Raw genomic sequence first — 20,128 nt, forward strand, 5'->3', positions numbered from 1 at the left:
TCCAATATATCTGCCAGGTGCTAGGGACACAGAGGGACACAGAGGAGGACAGGGAACAGCAGTGAGCAATTACAAGAACACCAGGTGTCACAGCGAGGTGGCCGCAGCAGCTCACGGAGGAAGGGATACGGGGAGCAGGGCCATTCATCTCAAGGGCGACTGCAGCCCAAAGGCTCCATCAGAGCCACGGGAAACGTAGGCTGAGAACCCCGCTCCACAGGGGTGAAGTGGCTGGGCCAAGGTCAGAGGGCAAATCCTCTAGCCTTCACACCTTTAGCTTCTTGAGTAGCTGGGACTACAGGCATGTGACACTATTTTGGCAGTACTTTAAATGTAAATAGATTAAACTCTTCAATCAAAAGTATAGTCACGGGTGGAATGGATAAACATTTGATCCAATTATATGCTGTCTATGAGAAATTCACTTTAGACCCACAGACATCAATGGATTGAAAATGAAAGGATATAAAAAGATATTCCATGAAACAGTAATCAAAGAGAGCAAGGCTGGCTATACTAACATCAGACAAAACAGACGTGTCATCAAAAAAGCTTCTGGAGGTCAGACTTCGAGACCCCACCCTCAGTAATGGATAAAAGAAGCAGACAGATGATAAGCAAGCAGATAGAGGAGTTAACCCTAAACCAACTTGATCTAACAGATGTGTATGAAACCCAACAACAGAACACACATCCTTCTCAAAGGACACATTCAGTTTCAAATCTATTCAAACTTAATTTGTGATTCAACATACGGTTTATCCTATTCTCCAGGACAGACCACATGTTAAATCACAAATTAAGTTTCAACAGATTTAAAAAGATACCAAAGTATCTTCTCCAACCATAATGGGATGAAGTAAGAAATCAGTAATAGGAGGAAAACTAAAACATTCATAAATTCGTAATAATTGAGTAACATATTCTTAAACAATAAGTAAAGAAGAGATCATAAGGTAAACTAGAAAACATATTTAAAATAGAATTTTTTTTTTTTTTTTTTTTGAGACAGGGTCTCACTTGGAAGCCCCGGCTGGAGTGCAGTGGCACAACCTCAGCTTACTGCAGCCTTAACCTTCCAGGATCAGGTGATCCTCCCACCTTAGCTTCCTGACTAGCTGGGGCCACAGGTGCAAGCCACCATGCCCAGCTAATTTTTGTATTTTGTATGATGGGGTTTTGCCATGTTGACCAGGCTGGTCTTGAACTCCTGGGCTCAAGTGATCCTCCTGCCTCGGCCTCCCAAAGTGCTGGGATTACTAGCATGAGCCACCGCACCTGGCCTTAGAAAACATCTTGAGACAAATGAAAATGAAAAGACAATTTTGGGGGATGCAGCAAAGCAGCGCTGAAGAGGGAAGTTTAGAGTTATAAAGGCTTACATTAAAAAAGAGAGCTCTCTAGTCAACAACCTAGACTTTACCTTAAGGAACTAGAAAAAAGAAGTAAATCTAGAGCTAGCAGGAGCAAACAATAAAGATTACAGCAGAGACAACAAAACAGAGAATAGAAAAATAGAGAAAACTGGCTAGGCACGGTCACGCCTATGATCTCAGCACTGTAGGAGGCTGACGTGGGAGAATCGTTTGGAACCAGTTCAAGACCAGGCGGGCAACACAGCGAGACGCTATCTCTACAAAAAATTAAACAATTAGCTTGGATTATGTATGCCTGTAGTCCCAGCTACTTGGGGAGGGGACTGAGATGGGAGGATGGCTTGAGTCCAGGAGGTCAGGGGTGCCAGTGAGTCATGATTGTGCCACTGCACTCCAGCCTGGGTGACCAAAAAAAAAAATATATGTTTATTTATTTATTTATTTTTGCACAGACATGGTCTTGCTGTTGCCCAGGCTGGTTTGGAGCTTTCTGGCCTCAAGTGACCCTGCCAAAGTGCTGGAATGACAGGCGTGAGCCACCCACTCCTGGCCCAATCAAATAATTTCCAACAAACGCGCCAAGACCATTCAATGGGGAGAGGATCATTGTTAACAGATGAGAAATCGCTGTCAGGTATGTCTTTTCAACAAACGAAATACCCATCCTCATCTCATAGAGGATGACTATTAGAAACAATTGGAAATAAATTAGAAAAGTGAAAAATAAAAACAAAATAACAAGTGTTGGTGAGGATGTGGGGAAATTCGAACACGTGTGCACTGCTGCTCAGAATGTAAAATGGTGCAACCTCTGTGGAAAACAGCAGGGAGACTGCTCGAAACATTAAGGACTTGAACAGATGCACCAGTGTTCACAGCAGCATTATTCACAAGAGCCAGCAAGTGGAAGCAACCCAGGGTCTATCAACAGATGAGCAGATAAACCAACCGTGCTATCTACACACAATGGACAGTCAGTCTGGAAAAGGAAGGAAATTCTGACAAATGCTGCAACATGGATAAGCCCTGAGGACATTATGCTAAGTGAAATAAGCCAGCCACAAAGGACACATATGATGTAATTCCACTTATATGAGATACCTGGGGTAGTCAAATTCATGGAGACGGAAAGTAGAATGGTGGATGCCAGGGGTTGAGAAAGAAGGAAATAGGAAATTATTATTATTATTATTATTTTTTTTTTTTTTGAGGCGGAGTCTCGCTCTGTCGCCGGGACTGGAGTGCAGTGGCCAGATCTCAGCTCACTGCAAGCTCCGCCTCCCGGGTTTATGCCATTCTCCTGCCTCAGCCTCCCGAGTAGCTGGGACTACAGGCGCCCGCCACCTCGCCCGGCTAGTTTTTTTTTGTATTTTTAGTAGAGACGGGGTTTCACCGTGTTAGCCAGGATGGTCTCGATCTCCTGACCTTGTGATCCGCCCGTCTCGGCCTCCCAAAGTGCTGGGATTACAGGCTTGAGCCACCGCGCCCGGCCTTGTTTAATGGGTGCAAAGGTTCAGTTTTGCAGAATGAAAAAAGTTTCGAAGATGGATGGTAGTGATAGTTATACAACAATATGAACCACACGCTTAAAAATAGTTACAATGGGCTGGGTGTGGTGGCTCACACCTGTAATCCCAGCATTTTGGGAGGTGGAGGTGGGGGGAGGGGGGGGCGGGGTTGCTTGAGGTCAAGAGTTCGAGACCAGCCTGACCAACATGGTGAAACCTTGTCTCTTATAAAAACACAAAAATTAGCTGGGCATGGTGGCAGGTGCCTGTAATCCCAGCTACTTGGGAGGCTGAAGCAGGAGAATCGCTTGAACCTGGGAGACAGAGGTTGCAGTGAGCTGAGACTGTGCCACTGCACTCCAGCCTGGGTGACAGAGCGAGGCTCCATATATAAAAAAAATAATAACAATAAAAAACTTAATGGCTGGATGAACTGGGCTACCAAAGCAGAAAGATGTGAAGGCCAGTCTCTCCAAACCTCTGAGGAACTAAGGTTGTAACTGGGGGAGGGAAGGTGCTGGCTCCTGGTCAGGAACGTGGGTTCTGGACCCAAAGCTTCACCAAGAGTGGCAGCAGTGGGTCTATTGCCAAACGGGGAGGAGAAAACACCTGGATTTTCTGTCCCTTATCCAAAGGGTCAAATGAGTTGATGGGGCAACTCTCTTACTCAGGAAAGTAAAAAGTGCCAGACAAAACCAAGGTGTGACTCATGTTATTTTTGGATGAATTTTCCATTTTCTAAATCGAATTTCCTTTGTGAACTGTACATCGAAGGTCCTCCCGGGCAGCAGGAATCACCTACAAATCCCTGATGGAGGTAGGAGAGCTGGGGGACTTTTGCTCAGGACCGTTCAGATAATCAGGAAGGGGATCTGATGAGGAGCCTGTGCAGCAGGAGGGCGAGGAGAAGGAACTGGAGAACAGAATCAGGTCACCCCCAAACCATGCACTGCACACCTGCCTCATACACCTCTTGCAGCCTATCTGCTGATTCCTGATTACAAAAAGAGGAAAGTGTCTCCTCTGGACCCCCTGTTCTCAACCAGGGGTGATTCTGCCCCTCAGAGGGTATTTGGGCAGGTGTGAGACAGCAGCGATGGTTACAATGGCAGGGGGTGCTATTGGCACATGTCGGTATAGATGGTGGTGGTCAGAGATGCTGCTTAAACTTCCTACCACACACAGGACGGCCCACCTCAACAAGGTGGCCCAGAGTGTCAACAGAGCCAAGGTGGAGAAACCCTGCTCTGAACACCCCAGCCAGAGCTTCGCTGCCCCAGAACTCTGGAGAAGCAAGGCTCCAGCTGTAATGCTCACCAGCTGTATCAAAGCAACAGCTCAATCTGAAATGAAATGGGCTCCACTTGCCAATTCCTCCTCTCACAAGAGCAGGCGCTTCTGGTTTCATGCTTTCCACTGGCTTCGTTTGACAGAGTGGTTTGTATAAAAAGGTGGGGATTTTAAACTCCACAGAGATGTGCCTTCTCCACAGGCAGGTCCTGAGGCCCCAGGCACAGCTGGCCGCCTCTCCGGGAGCCAAGGCCTCACCTCTTCACCATGCCTCTCGTGCTACAGCATGAGGCCGGGTTTTTAATCTGCTCTCAGCAGCCTAGCATGTCAGATTTGAGTGATGTCGTTGTTGTTCTTTTAACTAAAACCAATAAGCAGGCTAGCCACTCTCATTTTCAGTGGCATCCATTTTGGTCCATTTTCTTCCCCTAATTCCAGACACCCTTAAAGGAACATGAAAGGCAGCAGTGTGAGTAAGAAGTCTGCCTCCTGGAGTCAGGTCTGTGCCTGGCGCAGGTTAAAGGGGATGACCATGCCCACAGGGATGTTGCTGTAAACATGAGTCAACACATGCAAAGTGCGTAGGGCTGCCCTGCAGGCTCAGGGTAAGAGCCAGCTGTTGCCACTACTGATGCCCATGAGGGACTCAGCTCTGATTCAGCAACTGCTAAGCAAGCAGGTAAATTTCTTTAGTGTTTCCATGAAAAACCGGATGGTTTCTAATTAAAGCTGTTTTTCTTTTGGAAATAAACCAGCAGCTCAAAATCAGCATTTCATAAACAGGAGCTGAGGCAAACTATGTTGTATAATGTTAGTGTTACCTTAAACTGATTTCACTGTATAGTTCATTTTTATATTGAGAAAAATGCTATTGGAGAAATAAGGCCCAGCTAAAACACAATGAACAAAACCTGTCTGGAATCCAGAGCTGCAGTCAAATGGGTTTAGGACAAGCTGGCAGAGCCCAGGTGTGCTTATCAGCCCAGGTAACACTATACATACCTTGCTCCCTGTGAGCTGTGCAAGGTGAGGTTTCAGGTCTTCTCCAATTACGGAATAAATTGCCACCAAGCAAAACACGCTGGCCTTACGCACACTACTTTCGGTGTTGTCATAACCCTAGAGAGCCAGGAGGGAACACGAAAAGGAAACCAGATCAAAGATTCAGTCCCTAGCCAACATCTCATCAACGTTTCCACAAATGCCCTCCGAGTTCAACCTTGGACTTGTCAGTAACAACCAGGATAGACCTCAGCCCCGCAATGGAATCCAGACAGCTTTCACCCCAAAGAGGTCACAACTTAGCATCAAGAGAAACTTGGTTTCTGGGGCGGGGAAGCAGGAGGGTGGCGAGCCCCAGACTGGTCTCTGCGTCTACACAGGCACCACGGTGTAACAAGCTGCCACCCAAGAAACATTGCAGGGGAGAGAGAATGAGAAAAGGCAACGAAGGGGAAAGAGCACTTGCTTTGTTCCCATTTCTCCCAAAGGGCAAGCAAATCTCCCTGTGAAAACGCCTTTAAAGAAATGAGAACAATGTCACTCATTCTTGTGAGCAGACCCTTCTGCCTCCAGTAACTGCTGGGACCGTCTGGCCCCACAGCCTGATGTCCGTGTCCCTGTGCAGCTGGGCTTCCATCTACCTGTCGGCCTCATCCTGGCCCACACCCAGCTGGGGCTACCTGCTGCTGTTCTCCAAACAGCCTGGGACACTTCAGCCTCTGTGCCTTTCCCTTTGTTTGGCATAATCTAGTCCTCAACAGTTAAGTGTTTAATCCCCAAGCCAAGCACCCAGCAAACAGCAGCAATGATTAAAAGTGATGCTTACTCTTCTCTACCTTTCCCCAGTGAAACTCCCTCGCCAAGGGCCAACTTGAAACCATCTCTTCTATGAACCCTCTCTCCCCCACCCCAACCCGGAACCACTTCTCTACTGTCATGGAGCCCATGGTGACACCTGTCGTCGTCTGTGTGGCTGCATAGTAGGCTGAACATCTTCTGAGGCAGTCCACACAGTGGAACACAGCTGCTTTATGCCAGTCTGTCTCACTCACTGTCTCATGCTTAGAAGAGTTTCAGTAAGTATTTGTGCGCTGCATGAGACCAAGGACCATTGTTTGATTTACACTCAATGGCCCACCTCACCCAGGGCTGGGGCTACAGCAGGTGTGCAACAAGGGTTTGTTGAAGGAATGGACAAAAAAAAAAAAATGATCAAAATATGTTTGTGAGCCGCCAGGGAAGTCTTCTTAGTGCATTCAGGAGAGCGGGTGAGCTGGAAGCCGACAGAGGAGGCTGTGAAGCATCCCTGCCGCATGGCCTCACAGGTCCTGCCTGGTTGCCGGTGAAGGAGGAGCACAACGCACTTCAACATCAGTTCCAGTTAGGCAGCCCCACCCAGGCCGGGGGCAGGCCCCACCCCCACGCGGGCCCACCTGCAGCAAGCCCGGGATGATGTCGGCGAGGAGCTGCAGCAACGACTCCTTGGCGATCCTCTCCACAACTTTGGTCTGCATCTTGATGGCGGCAAGGTTGATGGGGTAGTCGGCCGTCTGGATGATGGGGCAGAGCACCTTGATGCACTGCTCCGGGTGGATGGAACTGGCCAGTGTGGACGCAGCCTCCTCAGCTGCTCTCACCACCTGAAACACCCAGTTCCCCCCAGAGTGAGCTCCACAGGCCACACGAAGTGAAAGATCAAACATTGCTTCTGATTTCAGAGGCCAAAGGACAATGACCTCACTCAATGTCAGACGACAGCCATTGCTTCGCCTGGCTCAATTGTTCAAGTAAACAGAGTGGTCTGCAGGGTGATTTTAAAGGGAAGTGTGGGCCACGGAAAGGCAGGTCTGGGGGATTCTGGCAAAAACCTTAGAAAAGTGGTAGTCCAAGTGCAGTCCCCCTCAGCGCCAGCAGCAGTGCTGGGAGCCTGTTAGAAATGCAACTTCTCAGGCCCACCCAGACCTGCTCACTCAGAGGTGGGCCCCAACTGGGGGAGGGGGTGCAGCGAGCTGTGTTGGTAAGCACCAGGTGATTTCTAGACACACTAAAACTGGAGAACCTCTGGCCTAGAAGACGAGGACCTGAATACAGAAATGCTTCCCAATGGCTTGTGCGACACCTACAACTGGAGCATCTGGAAAGAAGCCTGGGGGAAATCAGTGACTTCAATGCTGGCACTTCCTGGAAGAGGCCCACTTGCCAGACAGTTGGGAAGGCACAGAGAGAAGCCCCTGAAAGGGTTTTCCTGAGGAATCTCTTCTGGAAAGTTGCTTTTCTAGGACTCTGTGCACGATGACCCCTTTGCCTTCCATTTTTTAGGGAGGTACGTGAAATGGCCGTCTCATGGTCAAAGGAGCAGCCTCTGACCTCTGGAGGGCCACAAGACCCTCTTGTAATAAAGATGGAAGCTAAATGCAAAACCCAGTGAGGAAGAAAGAGGACAGCAGAAGGCCTGGTGGAAAGAGCCTGGGCTTTGGGCTCAGGGAGCAAGTCCCTGTCACGCTAGTCCCAAATGCTAAAACTCCATGTCCTCATCTATAAAACAGGGATGTCACAGAGATGAATAGTAAGCAGTACTCAAGATACAGTAGTTAGTAAAGGATGCTTCCTACTGTCAACGGCACAGAGTCCACATTACATAAATGACAGATGAAGACAGGCACCAGGTTATACGCACATGCATTTTCTTACAAAGTACAACCGAACTCAAATACTTTTCACTTACTGCCAACCCTGGCCGGGCTGGTCATTCCATGCAGATTCCTCTCTGCATTATGTTCTGCTACTCAAAATAACTCAGCTCTAACTTCATACAACAAAAAGGTGAAGACTACCAGCCCACAGCTTCAGTCATCCCAGCCCTTGTGACTGAAGCAAGACAGGCCCATAGAAACAGCACACGGATCATGTGGAAAGCTGCTTCTCGTTATGGGCACGAAGGGGTGAAGAAGTCTGTACAAGTCAGGGAGCGTGGCAAACGGACAGGAGGCCCACAGAGAGGCCACCTGAGCTGTGGAGCAGACAGGCCCAGGGCTGGGCTCAGAGGCCATACAAGCTGCTTTGGGTCACTTTGGGGCCCTCACTGAGGCTCTCCTGGGGCTCTGGGAAGAGACTGTGGCTCCAGAAGAGGCTCGGCTTCGCCTTCGGCCCAGGGCTACACTGCCGCATGAACGGGGCTCACTTCAGGGAGTGGGCGTGAGTCCATGTTGTCAGCTCTGCTCTGTGGAATGGTAAAGGGACATTTTTCCAACACTAGACAGCTGAGTTCATCCCATTCACAACGGACATGTTTGGGGCCGGCCGTGCTGCTGACAGTGGGTTTTTCATTATGAAGCCCCATGTGAGCTGTGGCTACTCACACCCACTACCTGACACTTATCACTACAAAACACCCGGAAGAAAGTGCACCAAAGGTTAATGCTCTTTCTCAGGGCGGTAAGATTATAGGTAACTTTGTTTTCCTCTTCATACTTTTCAGATAGAAAAATTGCAATGAACATTAGGCTGGTGCAAAATTAGTTGCGGTTTTTACCATTACAATATAACCTTGGTAGCAAGGAAAATGTATTCCAGAAAATCTACCTGAATTGTCTGAGGCCAGGGAAAGCTGGCGGCCCAGCTCTGGCTCAGGGTGGAAGATGGCAGGGCGATGCACTTGAGGAGCAGGCTGCGCCTCATTGGATTCCTGAAGGGAACCCCACCCCGGCATACGGGAGGTGCTCCGTGGTGCAGCCAGCACCATGATCATGACTGTTCCTGCTGACCTCCCACTCTCTCCATAAAGCCCGTCCGCTGAACTACAAAACTCACTGTCCCTCAGATGTGGCTGACACACACGTCGCAGCCCCTGCCTAGGCCTCCCTATCAGACCGGTGACACTTTTCCCCCAACTTCTGTTCTTCTGTCTATGACACTCACATGGCACCATATGTAGACGGCTTTGTATTTTTGGTGGCATTTCTGTGTGTGTTTCTTCTTACCAAACAGCTAGGAGCTGAAACGTTTCTGTTGTACCTAAGTACCCACTAAACTGGGCATTTACCAGGAGTTTAGTACTTACTGACGGACTGAGAATTCATTCTCCCGGCTGTCTGAGACTATGTCCCACTTAAAGAAGCCCTACCTCCCTCAAGTCTTTCTTGTTGGAGGCCTTTTGTACTTTCCCTGGGAGGACACGCTAACTCCTTGCAGCACGGAGGAAAGGCTAGGAGTCTCATGAAATAAGATGACCACATCCATCACCACGTAGCCGGCACCCTAGAGTGAACACACTGCAGCCACCTCTGGAGCCTACACCGGGATTATGGATGAATCCCTGATGGAGCCCCGGGTCAGCATGGCTTAAGGGTAAGTACTGCATACAGGTCAGAACACCCAAGATTCGCCTGTGCTCACTACGTATGTGAAGGTCAGGCTCGAGGACAAAGCACTGTAGAGAGGCAATTTTATTTTAAAAGTCATGTCCAACTCTCAAGCACCTGATAAGATTCTTTCCTCTCATTTGCGCTCTGTGTGGACGTTTGTTCACCCAGCACTGACCAGGTGCCTCCTGTGCGTCAGAGACTGAGCTCAGAGCTCTGGCCACAGAGCTGAGGACTGGGCCATGCTCTGGTGGTTCAGGGCAGAGTGAAGGTAGTCTATGCAGAGGGGCAGCACGAAGGTGCGGAGACCCAGGAAGGAACCAGATGGCGGGGACCTGCTACCTGATGCACTTCCTGTGGGTGGCCAGGATTAGACGGGAGGAGGAAGGAGAATGGATGTGTGCAGAAGGCTTCTTTGGTGTTCTGCGGGCCTTCCTCCAGCTCAAGGGCCCTCGGCCATTCACGGCCAGCCTACCTTGCCTCTGCCTCATCCAGGCACCTCAGTGAGCAGGCCTTCCCTTGCCAGCCAAAGTGTTAGACTCAACGCTAATGGCATTCACTCCATGCCACAAACGTACAGGAAGGAGCCTATTTGAAGGAAGCCCACTATGATTTCTTTTTCTTGCCAATTCAAACTCCTGCCAAAGGGAGCTTTCTCCATACAGGTCACCTGAAAGCAGAGTACTGTTTGGACCCTGGTGTGTACACATGACCTTTAACTTTTTTGCCCCGACAAGGGCAGCCTCCAGAGTTAGATGAGCACATTCTCAGCCTCTGAGAGAAGTACAGGAGACAAACCTTAGTTCAATCCTCTGGCAAAAAACCTCCCTGGTCTGAGCTTCCATTTTTTAATTAAAAACTCCTAAAATGAGGATTTTATTTTTATTTTTTCGAGACAGAGTCTCACTCTATCATTCAGGCTGCAGTGCAACGGAGTCATCTCGGCTCACCGCAACCTCTGCCTCCAGGTTCAAGCGATTCTCATGCCTCAGCCTCCCAAGTAGCTGGGATTACAGGTGCCCACCACCACACCTGGCCAGTTTTTATATTTTTAGTAGAGATGGGGTTTCACCATGTTGATCAGGCTGGTCTCAGACTCCTGGCCTGAAGTGATCCACCCACCTCGGCCTCCCAAAGTGCTGGGATTACAGGCTTGAGCCACAGCACCCAGACTAAAAGGAGGATTTTAAAGTATCTACTTTGACAGTTATCTGAATTAAGAGACAAGATGTGAACCAGCTTGGTATATTTCAGCTACAAAACACATGATGGCTAAGCCAGACATGGAGGCTCCCGCCAATAACCCCAGCTACTTAGAAGGCTGTGCTGGGTGGATCGCTTGGGCCCAGGAATTTGAGACTAGCCCGGGCAACATGGAGAAACCCCATCGCAAACAAAAACAAAACACAAGCTAGGTGTTGGTGGAGGAATGACACCAGAGTGGAGCTGAGCAGCAGAGGCGCCACCAGAAGGCACAGCAGCTGAGCCGGGAGCTCCCAAGTTGCTGGGGATGGGGGATGAGGGAGGCAGAGCTCTGGGACCCTGAGACCCCACAGAGGGCCAGTCATCACACTGAATGTTCTAAGAATGGGTAACACTGGTAAGCCAGCTCCTTCCCTGGGGTCCAGTGCCAACATCATGATGGGTCTGCCCTCTCCAATGACCTCTAAGATGCCAGAGGTTCCTCAGCAAGGCTTGGCTCCTTCCTGCCTATGTGGTGCCTCCTCTCCCTGCCCACACCCTGCCCAGCCACATCTCTATGCCCCTGGCCGAGTCACCCTGAGGACTTACTACAACACAACTCCCAGGAAGCCTCATCATGTGTACGCTTTATATTATCACTGCAGGTAAATATTTTGCTGAAAATTTCCCTCCCACTAGACTAAAAGTTCCTTGAAGGCAAGATCTCATCTCAGCCATCTTTCTATCCCCATGCCTGGCACAATGTCCAGTATATACCAGGTGCTCAATAAATAGCTGTTGAACTACTTTCCCCATAGCGTGGGACACACACACACACACACACACACACACACACACACACACACAGAGACAGGGTCTTGCTCTGTTGCCCAGGCTGGAGTGCGATAGTGTAATCATGGCTCACTGCAGCCTCGATCTCCCGGGCTCAAGAGATCCTCCTACCTTAGCCTCCAAGTAGGTGGGATTACAGGCACGCATAATATTTTAAGTTTTTTGTAGGGGTCTCAGTATGTGAGATGGGGTCTCGCTATGTTACCCAAACTGGTTTCAAATGATCTGCCCACCTCAGCCTCCCAAAATGCTGGGATTACAGGCATGAGCCACTACACTCAGCCCAGCGTACATATTTTTAATGCTCATGACTCACAAAGTCACATCTGGAGCATGCCGCACTGACTTGGATTTACATTTTTCCTAAGGAGCCAGCAGAGAAAACTAGGAGCATGGCAGGTTATCTACAAATGATCGACTTGGGCTGTGGAAAAATCAACTCTACAAGGCCCAGAGAGTGCCACTCCAGGTGACACACTGGAAAAGCAACAGACTAGTTCTTTGGAAAAGAGACTTCCGCTCAGGTTTTCCAGTCACCAGTTGTCTGAGGAGGACTGGCGTGTTTCTTGGAAGAGCTCCGTCAGGTAATGGGTTACCTCAGGCGGGGTGCTCTTCCTCCTCCTCCATTTGTGCAGGTCCCGAGGGCTTCTCTGAACCTGTGTGTGTTTGGGAAAGCCAAGCACGTGGCTGTGCGCCTATGTGGCTGAGTTACGCATGGCTGAGTGGATGGTGAAAGTGGAAGGAGACAGTCCCTCTCTTTTCTAATCTGGCCCAGCTATGAAACCATGCTCAGAAACTGCTGGCTTTCCACTGTAAGAAATCACTGCACAAGTATCCTAACACACCAGCCTGAAAGCTGAGGAACTTTCAGGCCTCTGTTTTTAAACCTGGAAAAAGAAATAAAAGGTCAGGCAACACTGGATGATTCTGTAGCGTATCAAAGTTAGAAAGCCCTGATGCAAAGTTAGACAGCCCTGATGCTGTATCTGAGGTCCCCCGGGAGGTGGGAAACAGCTCAGTGGGTGGAAAGAACACGGCTCTGGAGACAGGACTGAAGAGTTGGCAGCGCTGCTTTCCAGGCTTGACAGGAGCAAGCTAAGGCCTCCTGGTGCTCTTTGGGGTTGCAACGAGGATTAGTGAGACCAGGCAATCGACTATCGGGTTCGTGGTGAGAACTTGCGGTTTTTCTTCTCTCCTTCCCGTCTCCCGCACTCTATTGCCATTCAGGTTAAAGTGAATTACCCTACAGGCAGCTGCTGGGAAAAAAGGCTGTTTCAGATCTGCTGTGCTGAAACCCAAACCCAAGGAGCCCTTCATCTTACAAAAATCCAGGAATTCTGGATGTGGCCTGCAGGAAGCATTTGGTGAAATTTATCTATTATTTTATTTTATTTTGAGACAGAGTCTTGCTCTGTTGCCCACGCTGGAGTGCAGTGGTGCCATCTTGGTGGAAGCCTCCTGGTTCAAGCGATTCTCCTGCCTCAGCCTCCAAGTAGCTGGGACTACAGGTGCACACCCCCATGCCTGGGTAATTTTTTTTTGTATGTTTAGTAGAGACAGGGTTTCACCACGTTGGCCAGGTTGGTCTCAAATTCCTGACCTCAAATGATCTGCCCGCCTCGGCCTCCCAAAGTGCTGGGATTACAGGCGTGAGCCACCAGGCCCGGATGATCAAATGTTATCTAACGTGGATGAGGGCTTTGGTTCTAAAATGTCTGAAAATAAAGTCAGAAGCTGCACATTAAGATGGGTAGTTTCAGGCCCTCTTTTTCGCTGGAGTTAGAGCAAGTTTCCCAAGACAGACGCTGGTTTTGGCAAGGCAGGTAGGTGCTCTCAACTTCCCTCTATATGCCAAACCCCTGGCTTTGGCGAGCTGCCTGAATCAGGGTGAACTTTAGGTTTTGCCCCTGTGTTCTATGTAACATAAGAAGCAAAGATTATAAATGTAAGCAAACAGAGAGCAAAAGTCAACATGGGCAGCAGAAACAAAGGAAGACAATACCACTTAGTACACAAGGTGGCCAGAAGTGGCAAGGATTTAGAAAGAGGTGAGGGACTATTCAAAGAGGACAGGATCAAAAAGACTTCTGGGTTATAATCTGCCTTGAAGTCATCCAAAACTGTTCCAATTCTGCTACAGTCTCATTAGAAACACAGGACTCCTTCCCCTTTCAGAGTCAGTGAAGTAATAGTGTCTAGCTAAGAAAAGCATAATTTTCACATCTAACTTTTTAAAAATGGGATTATTACTCAGAATACTGGTGTTTGCTGAAAGGTTTCTTTTAGCACATAAAGTTTTCAAAATTTGGACTGCATGTTTTAGGTTCACAAGGTTGTGATCTGGCTCTGTCACAGACACACCAGAATAACTGGTTGAGTCAAAAAAAAAAAAAAAAAAAAAAGCAAAGGTCCAGGAACAACAGTGGCTGGAATCAAAGAACTCCTCATAGTAGATGTCCTGAGCTTAGCTCCTCAATCCTGTGGAAGCTAAGGAAGAGTTTAGCGCCACCTTCTGGGAAGGGCCAGAAAGACCGTAAAAAATTGGATTGACCATGAGTTTAGGTATCCACCAGCAGACTGGGGAAAAACGACCAGTGTCCCCGACTGGCATTGACATGGTCCTGGGATTTACAACAGAGTGCCAGCATGGCCCTGAACCTGGGACGAGAGTCCTCACTTAGCTAGGCTCAGTACCAGAGGGAGGGGAAATAAAAGTTCCAGGCTATAAGTCTGGAGACCTGAGTTCTGGCTCCGGTTCTAGCATCAACTAGCCAAGTGAGCTTGGGGTAAATTTCTTCATTTTTCTATGCCTCGGTTTTCCTCATCAGTAAAATGAAAGGGAGAACCTTAATCAATTATTTTAAAGGTATTTCAGATTATAACATCTTATCATCCAACTCTACCTGATGACTCTTTTCCCCTGAAAAACCTGCATGCGCAAAATTCCAAGGAACTGTGAAGAGCCTGAGGAGTAGTGTCTATATGAAATGACCTCTAACAAGACAGTCATCACCTCCTTGCCTGGAAAAGTAGATTCAGGGCAACACAATGGATATCTTCAAATGCGGTCAGGCTCTTAGGTGGGAGATTTATTCTGTTCTACTCTAAGCAGTAGAATTAGGGTCAACGGGGCAAACGATGAGAAGAAGTGGAAAGAGCGGCTGAGAGCCCAGGAGGTGGTGTGTCGTGCTGTCCTGGAGATGCAGAGGCTGCACTGGCCTCTCAGGAGGTGCTCAGCATTAGATGGGAAGCTGGGCAGCACGTGTAAGGCTCCTCTTCAGCATTTTAATTCTGGTATCCATCTCTAAAAACCCATGGCATTTCCTAGCCTAACGCGGACAATGTACTGGCTACCCCAGCACAAATATGGACGGATTCCAAACAAAGCAGTAGCCAAAAGATACAAGTCGTATTTTTGCTGGTGTTTTAGAATTTACTCAATTGCATTTAATAGCTTCTTAGGTGTACTTAGAGAAATGCAGTTGTACCTGCTTTATGTAGAATTTTTAAAACTTGACAATTCTATTCAAAATCAGTCTACTTTCTTCAATGGAAGAGTATAAAAAGGATACTATCTTCAATTTTCAACAATGTCAACCACCTTACTTCACTTGACTTCAATGCCAGCCTCTCAGGGCAGGGTATAAAGCACCTGCCCCCCACCTCCCACCCAGCATACAAGTGCTTTAGATATCCAGAGTGTCTGTGACTTGTCCACAATCACAGCCCGAGCTAGCAAAAGCAGCATGGGAACCCAGGCCTTCAAACCCCAAACCCAAAGGTGTTAACATTAAGCAATGGCTCTTTCTGAAGCTACAAGAGCTAAAGGGCAGGTGTCACCTCTGGCTCCTTGAGAGTCAGCTCATCCACGAGGCGGAACTACTCCCCTACCCATGAGTAACGGCAGGAGCAGCCGCCACCACAGCTGCCACTCAGAACTAGACACCGTGCCTGGCACTTCACAAGCCTGTGAGGTGGGCTATGTTTCTTCACTCGCCAGAGAGAATATGAGGGCTCACAAAATGGTAAGTCTCCTGCCGTCTTGGCTCAGCGGGGTTCAACCCAGGAGTGTCTTCCAACCCATGCCCCCTCCCTTGACCACGTGGCCTTGGCTCCTAGAGTTCTCTCCCTGTCTGCTCTTTCTCAGCCCATCTCAGGTTCTAACTCCCTAAGGAACTCTTCCTTGACTATTTCGGCCCACTCCTAAACTCCTGGTGCACTTCACTTTGAAGCACACATGACTCTTTGTTTAACCCTCAACTAAACCGCAAGGCCCTTGAAGACTACAGTACACCACTACCCATCAATTATAAAACATTTATTGGAGTTTGTGCTATTAGTGTGACTGCTGGCTCAGTAACTTGGAACCTCTCGATGAAGCTATACAGGTTTTGGGGTTTTGTCTTTTTATTAAAAAGCAAAAACCTACAAAGGAAATGGGGCTTCTGGCCACATCCCAAGGTTGGGCCCAGGGAAAACTGAAAATTTAGAATTTGAGGATTTAGGTTTGTTACTCAATAGCAACTTGTATTATCTTGAGGCTGGATGAAACACAGATAATCATCTAGTCCACTTGGTAGGATAAAAGGTAAGGAAAAACCAAAGTACAGAGGGGTAAAGGCATTTCTCCAGAGTTCATAGAGTGTATTATTTCCCAGTGTCCACGGATACAAAGACTGCTGCCCTGAGAGGCCCCTAAGGGCCATTCTTGAGTGCAGGGGATCTGGCTGAGATGAGGTCAGCTAGTGATTCGAACTGGTATTTGATCACAGACCTCTGGCACACTGGTGCCTGTCTCTGGCTACGGCGTTTGTCGAAAGGACTGCATGAGACACCATGCTGGCTGGGCGAATCAGAAACCAGACAAGTTCCCAGGAAGTCCTCTTTTCTTTTATAAATAACTTTGGTCTGATTTTGCCATTTTAATTCTTTGAAGTCATAAAATAAAAAGTTAATCAGAAATGATTTAAAAATAAAACCCCTGAAGACATAATACTGGTGGTTTTATATTTATCTAAGAATCAAACTTCCCAAAACGAGTCAAACCACTTGAAGCTGGATTCTGGTGCCTTAAACACCACGACCTTTGTGTGTGGAGCAAGAAATGTTTGGCGACCCAGCACGGTGACATGAATGATGCTAATATTTTCCTCTTTTAACAGACAAGTGTAACTGGATATTCACTAATGTGGCAAAGTTCAGAATAAGCTAAGTCTAGTGATCGGAAAACCTCAATTACAGAATATCTTCAAAAAACAGAGTTGGGCTTCTTTCAAGTTTAAATAAAACATTTACCGTGAACTTCAACATTATGGGTACTAGAGGCACATCACAATGACTGGCAGCAACAAATATTCTTGCACTAAATGTGCATACAATGATTTATAATTAGTATGTTTCCTCAGAAATGGGCACTTCTGAAACGAACAAGGATGTCTGAGAACAGTTTTATGTAGCAACATTTGTAGAGCATATGACAATTTTAAAAGCATATTTCTATATCATAATATCTTTCATTCTCACAACAGAACTGCTTATTCAGGGTTATGCTGAGATGAAGAAACCGGGAACAGCTGGACAACAGGAGACGCGAGACTAAAAACCAGGTTTTCTGCCTCAAGATTCATCTCTCACAGACCCCAGAATCTCTTTGTAATATCAATTCTCTTATTTAATCCTCTCTTTTTAATCACCAAAGGAGAGGTTCTGTACCAGCTCTAAGAAACAGATTACAAATTCTAACATAAGAAGAGTTCAAATAAATGGAGCTCTCTTGGAAACAGAAAACGGGTTCAAAATTTTAAAAGATCACTCTCAAGGCCTTAGCCCTTTAAGGTGTTTGCTAAGTGCCAACTCTACTGCAGACCACAGTGGCTTCATGAATGAGGCACTGAAACTCAATAGCAAAATCTGTTTACTAAAAAGATAAAAAAGAAGTTAGAGAATGAAAGAGACTTATTCAAATAGGGACTGTGAAAACATTATGTCTAAGCTCAGAAACACCAACTTTTAAAATAAACACTCTAAATTGGTGTCCAAATCCCTCCTCTATCTTGCTTACTACTACAGAACATGTATGTTAGCTTTGGATGAATGGTGTCTGAGACAGATTTGGTACTTGGCACATTTTCAGTGTGTAAGAAACACATTCTGCACATATAGCTCCTTTCAAAAGAAACTGAGAAAGCAGACACTTGCTTATATGAAAAAACAAGCCATCTTATCATCAGTCCTACCTCATCCATCTTCCCAAATAGTTTTGGTGACAAATTTCAGTTTACAGAAATTGTATTTCAAGAAGCTGTCCTTCCTCACTGCAGTCACACAGAGCCGCAGTGCACGTGCTGGTGTGGTAACATCACGCTGGCAAGAGGAGGGCAGCTGGTGCCACTGTCTCTACAAGCAGCCCCATGTTAACCTGCCGAGTCTTTCTGTTCTTCATCTCCTGCTGAAGCCCAGTTTTTGTCTGGGAATATAAAACCAACTAGCTTCTTATTGAGAAGGAAGTTCCAAGAGAGCTCACTCTGGGATAAACATACTTTGGAAGTATTAATAAGACAGGAAAATAGACTATGTCTTTGTATGACCAATAAAGTAAGTCTAGAAACATTTCAGATCCTTTTCAATAAATGTTTGGAGTCGTAAGAACTGAATACAATGATGAGAAAATGGAAGGATTAGAGAACAATTATGTGCCATATTAATATGCCAACAAGATGCCTACAACACAAACTTTATGCGAATCTCAGCCTTCTGCCCTAAAAAAACAGCAAGAAGGAATGGAAAAAGATTGGTTAAAATAAGAGGAAGCTAAGAAGAACTTCAAGGGAAAAGAAAGAAAAGGAACGAAAAAGGAAAACCCAACCCCAAACCTAAATATACAGGTTCTTGAGTTATTATAGTGGCTCCTGGCAAAGTGACAGAGTCAAGTTTTATAAGGAAACTCCAAGGGCAGTGAGTCAAGGTGAGTCAAACTATGCAAAGCAGGAAGGCCTGCCAGTGCAGGCACCGTTCCCAACACACCTCCTCCACCGGCTGTACCACAAGTCAGTAACAGCAGCACGGAGGCCCCTGAACCTGAGTGCTGCTAAGTTCATGTGAAGCAGGACATATATTCTGCTCTTTTCCCTTGGGCAATTTAAAGGGCCTCATACCTGAGAATTTTCTCTCCTAAATTTCTAATTTTGCAGAAAAAACAAAAGATCTTTCAAGAAAACAGCAAATAACAAATCAATTACTTAATGTTGTTAACTTATACTTCTTAGGACTCACTTTAGATAGATATCTTCCAACTGGAGAGTCAGTAAGTACGTGCCAAGACACCATGGACAGCCTGGCGTTTCATTTAAATGCCCAAGTCTAAGTATGTACTGCCCCATGAAAACAACTGATATCATCTCTATGTAAAAGAACATCAGGCCGGGTGTGGTAGCTCATGCCTGTAGTCTCAGCTACTCGGGGGGCTTAGGGAGGAGGACTGCTTCAGCCTGGGAGGTGGAGGTTACAGTGAGCACAGGTTGTACCACTGCACTCCAGCCTGGGTGACAGAGCAAGACCCTGTCTCAAAAACAAAGCAAAACAAAAAGAACATTTTAATTTCATTTTTTGATCATGTATTCTCATGAAGGTGAAGCAATTATGGTTTAAAAAAGTTAGCAAATGCCAGCTGCCCCTTAAAGGAGACACAAAACCTAGCTATATCTCAGTTCTGCCAGTAACTGCTGTGCATACAGTTCCTCTAGGACAAGCTTGTCCAACCCGTGGCCCAGGATGGCTTTGAATGCAGCCCAACACAAATTCAAAAACTTTCTTAAAACATTATGAAAATGTTTTGTGATTTTTTTTTTTTTAGGCTCATCGTCTATCATTAGTGCATTTTATGTGTGGCCTAAGACAATTCTTCCAATGCAGCCCAGGGAAGCCAAAAGATTGGACCCCTATACTCTCTAGGACCTTCCCTCCTCACCTGGGAATCACTATATTGATCGTACCAGCTCACCTGGTCTTCACGTTTTTTAAATGAGTTATTATAAATGAAAAGTGCTTTGTTCAAATGTGAGTGATTATCGCCATCAGGCAACCAAGCCAGATTTTGGAAACCCAGTTATTAGTCTGAAAACACATCCATCCCCTGTGTACTGTGTGCTGTTTTCTAGGACTAGCAGGTGGAGAGAGGCCCAGTCTGAGGACAAGACCCTCACCCTTGCTGAGCTACAATTGTGGTGGAGATTTGAAGAGGTCACATCAGTCACTGCTCAAGCAGCCACACAAATGCCAAACAGAACTACGATCTAGGGTCTCTCTATGTAGATGGAAGAATTGTGTTAATTACAATTCCCTTAATCCATGAGCGTGCTCCCATGACAGTCACACATGAGCCAAGAGATCAAACCGGGCAAGTAGTTATGTCTCACTTTGGGGTCAAACCCATTATCTGGCAGGCTGTTTTCTGAAGTTCCAATATATGGTTTTGTTTCCCACAGTTCATTTTACTGAAGGGTGTCACTGAATCATTTGTATCAGGACAGCTCCAGCCACCTCCCCATTCTCTGTAGGC

The 20,128-nt window shown here is 47.0% G+C and overlaps 1 protein-coding gene across 21 annotated transcripts in view; it reads right to left on the reverse strand.

The window, feature by feature from the left end:
• CLASP1 (cytoplasmic linker associated protein 1) overlaps nt 1–20,128 on the reverse strand; it is a 305,011-nt gene that overhangs the window by 3,352 nt on the left and 281,531 nt on the right. For all 21 annotated transcript variants that reach the window (XM_033231811.1, XM_033231808.1, XM_033231795.1 and 18 more), the window contains 2 exons: nt 6,610–6,816; nt 5,177–5,293 (listed from right to left, as the gene is read on the reverse strand). In XM_033231811.1, coding sequence (XP_033087702.1) covers nt 5,177–5,293; nt 6,610–6,816 — 324 coding nt within the window. The remainder of the gene's footprint in view (nt 1–5,176; nt 5,294–6,609; nt 6,817–20,128) is intronic.

Source organism: Trachypithecus francoisi, unplaced genomic scaffold, assembly GCF_009764315.1.
Source record: "Trachypithecus francoisi isolate TF-2019V2 unplaced genomic scaffold, Tfra_2.0 Lachesis_group13, whole genome shotgun sequence".
Classification (NCBI taxonomy): domain Eukaryota; kingdom Metazoa; phylum Chordata; class Mammalia; order Primates; family Cercopithecidae; genus Trachypithecus; species Trachypithecus francoisi.